Consider the following 14,509-nt stretch of genomic DNA (forward strand, 5'->3'; position numbering starts at 1 on the left):
TGATAGGGAGTCAAATCACAAACACTACTCGAGCACAATGCGTGGAAGGTAATTAAAATGCTACCTAGTGCTTAACCAAGGAACTAAGTACCTCTGTTGTTCGTGTAAGAAAGGAATTAAACTTATAAAATAGTTTAATATGAATTAAAATCTTTAATTTTTGTAAAAAAATAAAATTTGTAACAAAAATCAAATTAATGTAATATAAAATATTTTTCTACGGGAAAGTTCTGAGCTCAACGAAAAATAAGAGAAAATCGTAGCCTTTTTCAAGAAAATCTCAAAAAATGAAATACCCTTAAGTAATGTGGTTCTTCTGGTTGAAGAATTTCCTTTTAACTCTGAATTTTAGTAAAATACTAAATGTTCTTTTCAGCATATAATTGGAAGGACGTACTTAACTCCAAAACGGCTCATACAACTTTTTTATTGAAGCGTTCCTCTCCCTAAAATATTCTCAATAGAATTTGCCAGAAACAGAAACAAAATTCGATTCAAACGAGGGCTGTTGAGGATATAAAGTCCCTTCTGTCAGGTCCCTTGGGATATTCGAACATGTTTGTGCTTTTTTTCATCAAATTAAACTGGTCATTTTAAATAATGAACATTCGAAAGTTTCTTCTGTATTAATAGTTGATTAGGAGACTGTTCCGACAATGTGCAAACTTTTGGCGTTTATGCTGCAAATCTATTTGCAACTGTCGATTTCTTTGAACTTATTTAAACGTTTAATCAATTAAACTTAAATATAGATATCAAGGCTAAAATAAAACAGTAATAAAAGAAAATAGTATCATAAAAATTATTTTCCTGATGATTGAACGCTGCAAAATTATAGTGCCTTTGAGAGCAAGAATCAAAGAAAGATCTAGTAGCAAGCTCTCAATGGACGCACACATTGCATGCATAAAATGCTCATTACATAATGCAATCGTGCACGCATATGTACATACAACACTTGAGTTGTACAAAGAATATTTAAGAAATAATTGGATGGGCGCAGGCGCAAAAGATGCCAAAAAAAAGGAGAGGAAAACTGGCCTCTTCTTAATTAATAACTCAGTTAATTTTGCGGAAAAACTTTCAAATTTTGCACTACGCCGAAAAAAAAACGCTGTGCTAAGACAAAAAAAAACCAAGAAATTCTGAGGTGGCCAACAAAATGGACGAGCAATACTACAGCTGATATTTCATTGATCAAAAATGAATATTTTTTTTTAAGCAACAAAAACAGTCTAAAGGAGATTTGTATTTATACAATTTATTAAAAATTCATATAGATTAAATTTAATACAAATTTGCTTGCTAAAGTAGTATTTACATTTTAGGTACATAAAGATTAGAGTTCATTTACTTTTACTAATAAAATAAATTTTAAAATGTATCAATATTCAGCTCTTCAACAAGATCATCAACTTCATTTTCTAGCATTTCATCTTCTGATTTAATATCAACATTTACTAAAGGTTTTGTTATTTTCTTTTTCTTCTTTTTGTCTTTTTTCTCACTGAAATGAGTAAATTGTGTATGAATAACAATTTTAAAGAGTTTTTAATTAGCATTAGAGGGCTTGTAATGAACAATAACTGCTATTTTGTCAAATTCTAGCCAGAAACCTACAAGGATGAAACCCAAGATTTTGCCAAATATGATGCGCAATCTATCATGGTTCCACCGCTACTACCAAAAAACGTCTTAGATGCAATATCTTTTGCACAGTCTTAGATAAAGCATCTTTGAATTTTCGATAAAGATGTCATTTTAATGTATTTTTTATAAATTTATAAATTTCAATGGCGTCAAAGGTAGGCTGAAATCTCTGAAGTAGCGGCTAGCCCACTTCTCTTCCACTGAATAACTTATCTATTAGAGTCACTATTTAAAGCTTTTCACCACCAAAAATTATAGGAAAAAAAACTATAAACAAATTTGCAGCAGTTTCAGAGACAATTCAAAACTCAGAAAGCAGGAGAAAATATCCCAAATCTAAATTCTAAAAGTAAATGCACGTTTGAGAAATTATTTTGAATAAATTGGATTGAACAAGATGCTTACTTGGTACTTCCAATATGTTCTGGTATTTCCAAATCAGATTCATCTGATGGGAACAGTTCGACTGGTCCCTCATTTTCCTTTTTAATTTCTTTATTTGTTAATTTGGGTCTCTTTATTTTAGGAAATCCCATATCACAGAGCTAAAAATGAAATAGCAGGTAATTTAAAATATAGCTACTTAAATTGCTAAACATGTAAACTATTTTATAAGCAAATCTTACCCTTGCGTTTTCATCGGCCACTCTCTTAGCTTTAACAAGGTTTTGAGATTTTTTATACTGATCTAAATATTTTTGTAAAGGTGTACCTTTTGCTTTAATATCCACTTCAAAAGCTTTAATTTTATCAATTTCTCTTAAATTTATATTAATTTTATTTCTTTCATTATTTAAATAATTGTAATTTTCTTCGATTTTCAGCAATGCTTGTTTTAATTTTGATGAATATTTTGGAGTTTTACATTCCTTGATAATAGATTTTAACTGTGTACGAACAAAAAAATTCAAAAATGAAATAAAATTATAATAACAGATCAAATTTAATCATTTTAGTCTAAAAATAATTTAGTAAATTATTACGGTCAATCTTACCTGAACTATTGTAGGGACAACCAAATCTGGAAAAGCGATACTATGGGAGTTACTTGTACATGTCTCTAATAGAAGTTCAAAAACATTTTCAACCACAGCATCGGTAAATCCAGTTTCAGTCATGGCTGCTTTTGAAAGTCTTAATACAAAAGTAAAATCAAATGGTTTCATTGAAGCCTTTTTAAGACGTTTATTTAAGTCAGCGCACGATATTGCCTAAAGCAAAATAAGTTGATAACGGACAGTACTCAATGCTGTAAGCATTATATATTCACTTTTAACATGGTTTAATGACGTACCTCAAGAATAAATGGCAAGACTGGTGTGTAAGCACCAATTTCATTTCCAATTTTGATTAGCATTTGTATACAATGGAATCTTAATGGTAAATATTGAGCTGTGGGTATCAATCTTATACAGCCCAAAATAATCTATAAAAATTCATTTTAATACAGATTAGTGGTTAAAGAAGGAGAATTTGTAATAGTATGTGCTATTCCTATAATGGTCAATATTTAAAATTTCTATAATGGAATTATCTGTATAATCTTAGATACTCTGAATTATTGTTTTAAATACAAAATTCTATCTCTCTCTTTAATGTTAAAACTGTCCGGTAGGGCAGTTGTATAAGGGTTGATCATCAAAAACTCCAAGAAAAAGCGTAACGTTGAAAAACACCCAAAACTCACAATTTTTTTTTCTTTTACTGAAAAAGATAAAATTCCCAAATTTTCTTTAAAATATAGGGCAAATCTTTTATTATAAGAGTATTTTTTTTTGCAACTACGTAAATAAAACAGATTTCGAGAAAAAAGTTAAACAAAAATGAGCAAAAACGGCATTTTCAGAAAATGTTCTTGTTCTTCTTGTTACCTTTATCGTAAACAACGGAGCGCCTAAACGTGCGAATCGAATTTCACGAGTGAGAAGTCATTCGATTCGGAACTTCATGTACATTTGCCTTTTGGGGATTTCGACGATGTACGTCAAAAGGGAGGGGAGGTTTTGTAAATCATTCAAATTTCAAACCTCTACATCACTCTTCATATTGTTCCGATTTTAATGAATTTAAGGAATTAATAGATATTACAGCCAATCTAAGTTAAATGGTGTGCTAATTGAACAATTTTTTTTATATATGAAAATAGACAGCATTTATGTCTGTTACATCTAATAAATTCTATAAAATATTAATGACAAGTTAATGCAGTAAAATTACTTAAATGACATCAATGAAGCATTAATGTAATGAAGGGTAATTGTTGATTCGTGTACCTTTTAGCGCTTAATAACCCTTATACTGAACTTATTAACCAGCAAGTTTTTGCTAAAGAGATAGGTGTTAGCGTTAACAATTATTTGTCAGTTAAATAATGTTCTGAACTTATAGTAAGAGAAGTTTCTCATATAAGCTCTTAAAATTTACTTATTTTCTTTCTGCCTTTATTAATGTATTATTTTTTGTATTTATTCGAAGACTAGGATTTAACTTTTATTTTGTTTCCTGTCTTTTTATCTTTGTTTTCACGCATTATTGTAAGACAATTACTAACCTGAATTAATGGATACAGCAATTGTTGAAGCTCCGAAGACTGTTGACTGGCACACATCAAATCTACCCATAATCTTAAAGAATTTATATACTGCCAATTGTAAACGCTTTGAAATGTTTCCTAAATCACAAATAATTTTATTTATCAATACTAGAATCAAATAATTTGCTTTACCTGATAAAATAAGGAAAATAATTACTTTTTTTTGGATGGTAATAGCATTTCTTAAATGTATTGCAAGTTGTCGTATATACAGAAATGAATGTTGATATGACAACGAAGAGTTTATTGTCAGCAAAGTTACTAAAGTCTGTTTCATAAAATTGATTTGCGGTAAAGTATTTGCTGAAACAAATTTTGCTCCTCTTATGTAGGCAATGTACATAAGCTGGAAAAACATTTATCTAAATATTGGTATGTTTTATCAGTAAATATTTTAAAATGAAAATAACAAGAGTCCAGTTACCTTTAAGGCTGCATTTAGCAGCACTGACTTTGGAACAACTGTCGATAATCTCAATATACAGAGAAATGCTAATACTCTAACTGACTCTTCTCCTGTGCTCCATAACTTTGTTAAATGTTTAATGGCAGCTTTACTTAATTTTTGGAAACAAGCAACATAACAGCATAAGGCATGTAAATGTTTTAGCAAAACACTAATTATATGCTCAGAGGCAACTCCTTCTAAAATCTGAAATTAAGAGTTGCGGAATACAATTAATTTTTGTTTTTTCAATTAAAAAAATTAACAGAGCTGCTTAATTCTTTATTTAAGACCAATGAACAACTATATTCCTTTGGGACATAGCTTCCTACGTCAGAATGCCATTTACCCCTCTGATCAGAACAAGTTCGTCCGATAGTACCGACGCAAATAGTCTATTAAACTCACGAAAACTACAATTATCCAAGGAGATTTGTCAAAAATATATTTAAAAATAAGTTTTTGTGTTTTAGCTTATGTACTGTAACTATATTTAATATGAACACTTAATACATATTTTATACATTATAGTTCAAGACTGGAATTTCTAGAATAATGGAACCGATAGGTGATGGTCATATACTTAGCCCTTATTAGGTAGGAATCCCATTGTTCTGAAAAATATAATATGGGCATGATTTTCAAAATAATTATCAGAAGTTTAAAACATTATAGTGTAGTTAAGCTACCCGAAATGAAAACTAACTTTAGTATAATGAAATTAAAAGCTTCTACAATAAGTGAGCTTTAGAGCTGCGTAAAATATTATTTTTCGGACCAAGAGCACAACCTTCAGATACAAATTTATGTAAGTGCTGATATATAAAATAAGACCTTCTAAAATTTTAAATTACATTGCATTACTATATTATTACGTAACTGGAATAAGTACCTTGAACAGATCAGTGAAATAACCTTGAAGAAGAGATTTTATTTTAACCCATTTTTTAGATTTACTAGGATCTTTTGCGTGTTGAGCTGGAAGTTTCAAAAATTCTACAATAGCTTTATGTAAATGCATTACACACATTTCCATCACTGCATTGAAAACTGAAAAAATAATTAACAATAAAAAACATATACATTAAAGAAGAGAAGTTTTTTTGTTTTTTTGTTTCGTTTGCTTAATTTCCATTTTTATGTATCTTCTCTAAAAAATAAGATACACATTGTTGGATATAGAGCAGCATAAGGTTTTAGTAGTTGTACTAAAGTTTACAGAAATAATTGGGGTAAGAAATTAATTCAGAGCTATACGTATAGCTAGGCTGATCAGAAATAATTTCATAAAATGTGGTGGGAAAACTAAATGGAAATTACCTGCACTTCCGTCTACTGTGAACGGAGATGTATCTTCACCGGTCACTCTATCTAAAGCTGCATGGAACAATTCAACAGCCAATCTTATATTTCCAACACAGCTATATGAAACAATAAATGACAGAATGATTCAAAATCAGAAGAGTTAAACTAATTTTGCAAATTAGAATAAGATCAAGTGAAAATTACGGGTCATTAATCAGCTTCTCTCTACAAGTTTTGACAAACGCTAATGTTACTGATTTGTCACTTGCTTTCACTCCTTCCTCTGCTTCATAATCGCTCTCTTCACTTCCAAGCTGAAACAAGCAGTTTCTTCAATCTCACGAAAATTTTAATTAATTAATTTTATTAGTGTTACCACTTAGTAAATTATTTTTCGCAAAATGACTTAAGCTTTTACTAACTAGATATTTTATAATAAATAATTTTCAAGACTTATTAAGAAATATTTAAACATACCTCCAATTCCGCAGATGGCTTGTGATATTTTTCCTCGTTTTCAATATCACTTTCATCAGATGCATCAAAGTCTAAAAGTTTTTTGTCATTTTCTTCAAGAAACTGATAAAATTCTGGATCTATCTTCTTTAAATTTTCTAGTGATTTTTTATGTTGTATGTCCGCGTTCAGCCCTAATGCAGAAAATGAATTTATGACAAAAAATTAGCATTACTTTTAAAAAAGTGAATGAAATGAAACTGAATGCTGGGCACATTAGAAAACCAATTTTTTAAGAAATTATTAATGAAAGAATGTGTACTATGGCTTTATAAAAGAAAAAAATCCCTTTTCGCCTATAACTACATACAAAATTGATAACAAACTTACATTCATCATCTGAACCTTCTTCGTTTGATTCAACAGATTTTTTCTTCAAAATTTCATCATCTGAATTATCAGCCAAATAAAAGTCTTCTTTCTTGGACGACTCCTCTTCTTCTAATATATTTTCTTCTAACTCGGAATCATCAGAGTGATCAGTTTCATCTTCTTTGATAAATTCTTCATCAGAACTCACTTTATCATCTGAGTATTTATTGGAATACCTATTTTTATTATTAGTAACTTTAAATTGTACTTTTTGGGGGGGTTTTCTATTAGATTTAATTTGTTTATCCTTCATTTTCAAAAAAGATTATTAAATTTTACGATATAAATTTTAAATAGTTAAATCTAACTTCACTTCTCAGTAATAAACAATAATTCTTACGCGTAACTGGAAAACTACATAATTCTTAAGCAAGTACCTAACACGTGAGAAGGGAGATACGGTCATGGAGGTTTCCTAAACTCTGGCACGATACAAGTATCGATAATTGTCTTTCAATACCTAGTATCAAATTCTCGATACTTTTCCCCATATGATTTCTGAAATAAAATACTTTTGAATAAGTATTAAATATTGGTTTCTTTTCAGTTCTACCCCATCGCTTTTAGTTTTCTACCGAAGTAGATACTTGAAAGGAGCGGTCTCTCAAAGAGATGGCCTCCCTGCCTATAATTACTCATTATCATAGACATAGGCTAATACATGTATCCCGTTAGTTTTTCAACAAGTTGAGATTTTTTTTTTAACTTTTTAACCCGAGATTCCTTGGTAGCCGAGTGACAGACCACTCCTTGACGCTTTTTCGCAATCTAATTTCACCTTCTCATCTCTTCGCTAGCCCACCCTGGTCGATTACACCCAAGATTCTAAAATACAATTCTTCTCATCCACTTCAATGCACAGACGGGTCATAAGCTAAATTCGACGAAGAGAAAGCCCTCTGTTTTGCCCAACACCTCTCCATCCAAGTTTTTGTACTCCATCCCGACGTCAAGGATTCTCATCACAGTACATCTTCAACAACTGAAGAATGTGACGTCCCACTTCTCTTTTCTTCTCCACCCAAAGTAATAACTCCTTAAGAAGTGCAACGATTAATACAAAATCTCCCCAGGAAAAATTTAAGGCACATTTGTATATTGTGAGCCGACGTCTAGTAATCAAGAACCAAAGAGGCAACCATGCAGCTCTCGAGTTATCAACGATATTGCTCAGACCAGCAAAACATTTAGTATCATTCATTACTTTCTTTTTTCCCACAATCCAAGCACTGAACAAATAGCTGATTTATACTGACAGAAACTTTTCTTGAAGTAACGCTTAAACTAATATGAATTTCTAAAAATTATCCAGAGATAATTGTAATCGGATACTTCTGATTTATTATTATTAGCGTGCTCTTTGCATTTTGATATGCTTTAGCTTTAGATTGTTGCTGACAGTATTTTATGAAGCAATTCCATTATCTTCTGTCCTTATGTTCGGCACTGTTTGTTCCTATAGTAGCTTGTTCACGAACGGAGATAAATAAATCTGTCTGCAATGAGAGAACCAGATTAACAGTTTCCTGAGAAGATTCAAATGCCAATGGTATGATTAAATTAAAAAAGAAGAAAAAAAAAAAGGGCACAATTTTATTTATTTACAGTTACTTGAACATTATTTTTACAAGAAGGAAGTTACTATCAATCATCAAAAGTAATATGTTTTCCTAATACTTTTTCAGCTTTTTTCAACATCTTTTCTTTGCCTCTTCGATTAACTTTAGTGGTGGCCTTACACAATTTTGTATGTCTATCTTCTTCTAATTTCTGCCAATAATCCATTTCTTCGTCAGCTAAATAAAAAAAAAAAATCACTATGTATGAAATTGAATACTTACATAAAAAGAAATTATTGCAGTGAGCAGAATAAGAGCAAATGCAGAGCTGATGGGCCAGGTTCCCTCAAACCTGATTTAGTGGAAGTCGTGAAGGCAAGGAGACTGGTTGGTTGGGGCACGTAACAAGATAGAAGAAAGAGATCCATGAAGGTAATAGGTGATCAAAATGATGGTAGAATTTGAAGTAGGCCGAAAATAAGAGGGCTAAAAGACGTGGAAGAAGACATAAAAAAGCTGCAGGAGAAAGCGAATGATAGGAACAAGTCATCAAAACTAACATAATAAAGAAATGTACAGTAAAGTTTGCTATTTGCTGCCATCCACGACACTACAGCGGCAGTTTGACGAATTCCGAATGGGGAAAATAGGGATTACGTTACTTTTACTTCAAGAGACCTACCGTCTTGTCGTAATCTGAACAATAAATTAAGTTGCATGATTGCTGTTCGAAACGATCAACTTGTTAAGACAAATGCCAGTAATAATTAATGATTCTCCTGCTTTGCAACAGCCTTATTGATATCTGAGTATGCAAATCATGAGCAATAAACTAATATACTAATAATAACATATCATGTAACTTAATAACTAAATCATGTGCGACTTAATTCCTACAATCCTTCCAAAAATTCCTTTAGAATAATAATTACTATTTGAAAATTTCAAATTATATTTTGTCATTACCAATTCAAACAAAAAATAAAATATGCTAAGCATATTAGCAAACCTGCTAAAATTTCAGCTCCATTCCAAACCGACTTTTCACATAAAGCTTGGGCAGCTTCTGGAGTCGCCATTCGAACAAAAGCACAAAACGATCCTTCTTTAACGTCAATGTATTTTACTTCCTCACTTTTACTCTTTACTTCAGCCTAAAATATAATTAAAAATAGTTTTATTATTATTATTTCAATAGCAAAAATAAAATCTCGTAAAGTAATTCGGTAAATTAGCCAGAACTCAATGTACTAACTTTGAATTGTTTCAAATCTACTAATGGTTCAACCACTTCTACTTTTACAATTACTCCAGGTATAAAACTTTTTGAAGGTGTTTTGACAACACGTTCCTGGCCATTAGTTTCTTTCTTTTTATTATTCTCTTGTTTAATTTCATTGTGTTGGTTTTTAATACTATCTTTAGACTCCCACTGTTTTTGTCTCAAATGTTTTTTTAATTGCTTCATTTTTTCTTTTTGAATATTCAGATATTTATTTCTTAAATATTTCCAATCTTTCCTGAAGACAAAAAAGTTTTTAAAAAACTTTTCAATTAGGAAAAAACAAAATTAGATCTAGTAGAAGGTTTAGCCTGCTTAATACAAAACGCATTACTTTACTAAAGCAAAATAATGTGATTTTTTTTTTACAAATATACCCAAATTTGAACTTTCAAAGAAAACTCCTTCATTTATTTATTTCCATTTTGCCCATACCACGTGAGGTGCTTTTAAGACTGTATTTTCAAAAATTTTCTTTTACTCTTAAAAGCAATTTTACTTTGTTTTATACTGTTATACCAAATTTTGTAACACTAATTGGAAATTTGCACTTTTTAGTTTTTTAACATACAGTTTTTAACTTTCCGTTTTTCTATTTCTATTTTCCGTTCGCTTGTTTACTATTTATAATTGCTGAAGTAATGGAATACTGTCTCTTTTAAAACTTCGAAATTTTCTTCGGAAAAGAAGACGACTTGATCGTCGACTCGATCTATAAAAATGTTTGAATGTGTGAATGTTTTTGAACCGTGTGATAGCAGCTAGTCAAACTAAAAAAAAAATGTAAGAAATTAGAAATTGAACATTTCTTTTGGGCATCACATTTCATTGGTGTCAATTGCCTGAAGTAGCAGTTTCTGACGCCAAGGAATCGTAATTAAGTTTGGCCGTGTTTATCTGAAATAAGACCTATATGTTACGTACTTCATGTTTCACTGAACCTACCCTTCAATTCCGGATACTTCTAGAATATCGCACTAGACAAAAATTCCATTTTCTTTTAAATATGTTAACACATCACCATTTCTCCATCGTAATCAGGACGAATGTACAACTAATTGAATATAATCAATAAAATACACACTTTGATAAAATTTGAAATCCAGTAGTCACGGGTGTGATTTTGTTTCGTTTGGTTTTCTTCTTTTTTTTACGATTTTTCTTCTTCTTAGATTCATCTAGAGTGCCTTCTAAACTTTCGCAATAATCTTCTGAAGTCAAATTTTCCTCTGAAAATGAATTATTAATCAGAAAAAATTGCTATGTGATCTGTTAGCTTTACAACAAGGTAGGTTATGGTCAATTTTCCAGACTTTTTTTTGAAAACAGCTACGATTTTTAAATCATATATCTAATTTGTGCAATAAACTCTACGATAAAAAATTTAATTAGAAGTGAGAGACTTAAGGAAAAAGAATATAAGATATCAAGGAAGATATGTATGTTTAATTTTCTGAGAATAAAGAAACCATCAATGGAATTTCTGTTCATTTTAAAGACGATTATAAACAAATCCAGAATTGCTATGCATCTATATTCACATCGTTCTAAGGCCATTATGCTTCCAAAAAAAAAAAAAATTGTTGCGAGAACATCGCCATCTTTCTTTCTTTATTGCAGGATTTATTTTGTTCAGTCTACCAGTCAGATAATCTTCCTAGTTCAATCAACTTTAATAAAAATGTTAGCCATTTAGGAAGTTCGTCAACAACTAGGAAGAGTAATAAAATAGAAATTTTATTCTAGAACCACGACCCCCTAGGAAGGAATTGCACTTAAGCCACTAGAGAATACACTGTGCCGCAGTAGCTACGCAAGTTTCTAGGCTTTCTAAGAAACAATATTGTTTCTTCTGTGCACCCTTAATGTTAGAAAAGATGTTGGTAAAGAGTTTTTTAAGGTTGGCGTATAATTTCTCATGAGGAATTCTTTTTAAAATAGTACTACCCAGGCGAAATCGAACTCACATGTTAGTGCGCAATGAATTAAATAATTCTTATCACAATACCTTTGGAATGGGTGGAAGCTCCAGAAGTATGAGCAGCCGACTATTTGAAGTTAAAAGACCATGTGGCAAAGTAACCCGTATTTGAAAACATAATGTTCAATGAGATTGGAAAAAGTATCTACTGTTACTCGTATCAAAGAAGTTTCTCCTACTCTGGGTGCTAGAACATAGTTCGGGAAATAAAAAAGGAGATAGATTCGCTGAAGTACGAACCAGTCTAACCTGGACTGGTCCTGAAACTGATAGCATGTTCGATCCCTTGTTGAACATTGTAATCTACTAAATATAATTAATTTACGAGCCTCATTCCAGATCTCTTTTGGAGAGTTTGTTAAGTAGAGAAATACCCATTTTTAAGTGATGAGATTAGATTCAAGATATTTGGTAATAGATTAATTATCCATCACTGATTGGATCTGAATAAGCATAATTATATTAATTTACAAAAATTAATTAAAAAATACCAACCTTCAGGTGGATTGGGTATTTGTACTATATGACTCTCTAAATTTTGTACATATTCTTCTTTATCAAGTAGTTTAATCTTTTTTGGAATTTCAGAACCTATAGTATCTTCTTCAACTGTTTCCTCTATTTTTCTTTTCTTATTGCTTGAGATTTCTCGAATAGATTCCACATGTTCTGCTTCCATTTCACTGTTCAAATTTGGTAACTGTACACCCTTTTTCTCAAAGGTGGATATGCTTAAGAGTTCTTGAGGCTCAATATTATTTGATAAATAACGTCCGGCCTTTTTATAATCCTGAAAAGAGTCAAGAAAATTTATATTAATGCATTAAAGTCAAAATAATTCATTTAACTTCTAAAATAACAAGATAATTGAAAGTGAAAATTAATTTGTGGAACATTTTTGAGGAGCACCTGAGCTAATTGGCTATTATTAAAAATGCACGCCTCTTTTCAGAGAATATTCTCAGTACATCACCGAAAAGCAAGCTGTCCCTTGACACTCAACAATAACTCCTCGGCGCGTGGCCAATACTTTGTGTGATACATGTCCTAAATGTCGCCCAGATTATTTAAGAACTTTTTCATAATGCTTTCATTTTCAATGAAAATACGACAAAGAAATCAGGTACGAATATCTGAACGTTCTGCCAAGAGACTTCTAGAAAAAAGAAAACTAAGAGGCAAGCAAATGGAATCGAACCTGGGATCTTCGAGTTTGATTTCATTAAATCCATCATCACTGAACTAATCTCTTTCCATATCTTATTATTAACTCTTGAACAAACACATACTCTAACCTCAATAGCATTTTCGGCACCTTGAGGGTCGCTGAATTCGATAAATGCAAAACCCTTACACTTTTTGGTGTTATTATATTTCGGTATTGAAATATAGTCCACTTGTCCATAACATGAGAAGAAACTTTTTAACCAATCATGATCAGTATCGGAAGGTAACTGTTCCTGCAAGTTAAAATATTTCTCTATAAACCTTACTTTTTGATTAACTTCCTAAAAATAACATTTAAAAGTACTTACTACATATATAATACAGTCATCAGTGTTTTCTTTAAACTGGACAGGGACAATTCGTTTCACTTTGTAATCTTCACTCACTTCCAATATTTCTGAATTTCTTAATGCCTTAACAATATCATTAACATCATTTGTCAATGCTCGAATTTTATTGAAATTAAGGAAATGAGTCAGTGCTATGGCTGAAAAGGAAAATATCTATGACTAATTCCAAGCACTATACCTTCATTTGTTGAAGATTCTGAATCATTGTGATCTGTACAAGGTTTACATATGTGTGAATAGGTAGGTACAAATTGTAAGTAAAAATACTTACATCCAGATTCATCAAGACTTTGTGTTAACCATCTGTCTTTTGCAAGATTTGCTGCACTGAAATAAAATTCCATTAAACCTTTTATATTGCTGTAAAGTAGTTTTTTCCTTGATCTTTTCTTTTCTTTGGGCAGATCTGGAAGTGCGTCTACTTCTTCATTCATTTTTACAGGGACAAAAATATAAGGAACTAATCAATTTTCGAAATCGGCCAAGATCACCAACCACCCTTGTTCATCAACTATATGCAACGTTTACCGGGTAATAGATGCGTAGGTAATGTGAAGCAAAACGTCAACTATCCGTCAAAAGCAGTGTTTACGTTTACGACTTAGAATGATTTTTTAATACAAACATTTTACAATAAAGTAAGCAATTAAAAAGATTAATTTAAAAAACTATTCATTTTAAAAGTGTGGACGACAATTCATTTGAATTTTTGTAAAAAGTTTAGTTGCCATTAAAATTACTAAAGTGATGGGGGGCGTCATGTTGGTTTTTAGCAGATTTAGGTTGAGAATTATCAAATTCTAATATTCGAAGCGTAATGCGCCGTATATTCAGAATTACCTAAATCAATTTTGTCTTAAAAAGTTACAAATATAAATTGAATAAAATATAAAATGCATTCATTATTTTTAAGAATTACTTTAGAGAGAATCCTAACGTTGTAACTTCTTTGGACAAAAACCAATTATCCTGTAAAATATTGTCGACTTATAGACATGTCAGTAAGCAAAGTTAGAAAATGAATGAAGCGTTAAAATAAAACAAACAAAAAAATTCACATTTTTAATTGGTAGACTTTTTAAGAACTATTCCTTAAAAGTTAATACCTTTTAATACGGTAAATCAAATTTTTTTTTGTGAGCTAAGTTCATCATAAGGTTTAGAAGTTTAAATAATGCCGTCCACAAGGTTTTTTTTTTTTATTTTTGTTACAATACTGAAGAATGTTA

General features: G+C 30.7%; 2 protein-coding genes across 2 annotated transcripts; both read right to left on the minus strand.

Annotated features, from left to right (window-relative positions):
* Window positions 1-1,245: 1,245 nt before the first annotated feature.
* Window positions 1,246-7,283, minus strand: Noc2 (Nucleolar complex protein 2). The gene is made up of 13 exons (XM_074134169.1): window positions 6,840-7,283; window positions 6,471-6,643; window positions 6,198-6,307; window positions 6,009-6,109; window positions 5,581-5,738; window positions 4,668-4,895; window positions 4,401-4,589; window positions 4,202-4,321; window positions 2,945-3,076; window positions 2,646-2,861; window positions 2,277-2,537; window positions 2,056-2,195; window positions 1,246-1,507 (listed from the first exon to the last, which is right to left on the minus strand). Exons 1-13 carry the CDS (start codon window positions 7,132-7,134, stop codon window positions 1,375-1,377), a joined length of 2,256 nt encoding a protein of 751 aa, XP_073990270.1. The 5' UTR covers window positions 7,135-7,283; the 3' UTR covers window positions 1,246-1,374.
* Window positions 7,284-8,460: 1,177 nt separating this feature from the next.
* On the minus strand, window positions 8,461-13,849 carry Larp7 (La related protein 7). The gene is made up of 8 exons (XM_074134170.1): window positions 13,552-13,849; window positions 13,239-13,417; window positions 12,999-13,163; window positions 12,199-12,493; window positions 10,807-10,951; window positions 9,696-9,960; window positions 9,450-9,594; window positions 8,461-8,677 (listed from the first exon to the last, which is right to left on the minus strand). Exons 1-8 carry the CDS (start codon window positions 13,712-13,714, stop codon window positions 8,526-8,528), a joined length of 1,509 nt encoding a protein of 502 aa, XP_073990271.1. The 5' UTR covers window positions 13,715-13,849; the 3' UTR covers window positions 8,461-8,525.
* Between the last annotated feature and the right edge of the window lie 660 nt (window positions 13,850-14,509).

This window comes from Rhodnius prolixus, unplaced genomic scaffold (genome assembly GCF_049639745.1).
Source record: "Rhodnius prolixus isolate KJV_2025 unplaced genomic scaffold, Rpr scaffold_10, whole genome shotgun sequence".
Lineage (NCBI taxonomy): Eukaryota > Metazoa > Arthropoda > Insecta > Hemiptera > Reduviidae > Rhodnius > Rhodnius prolixus.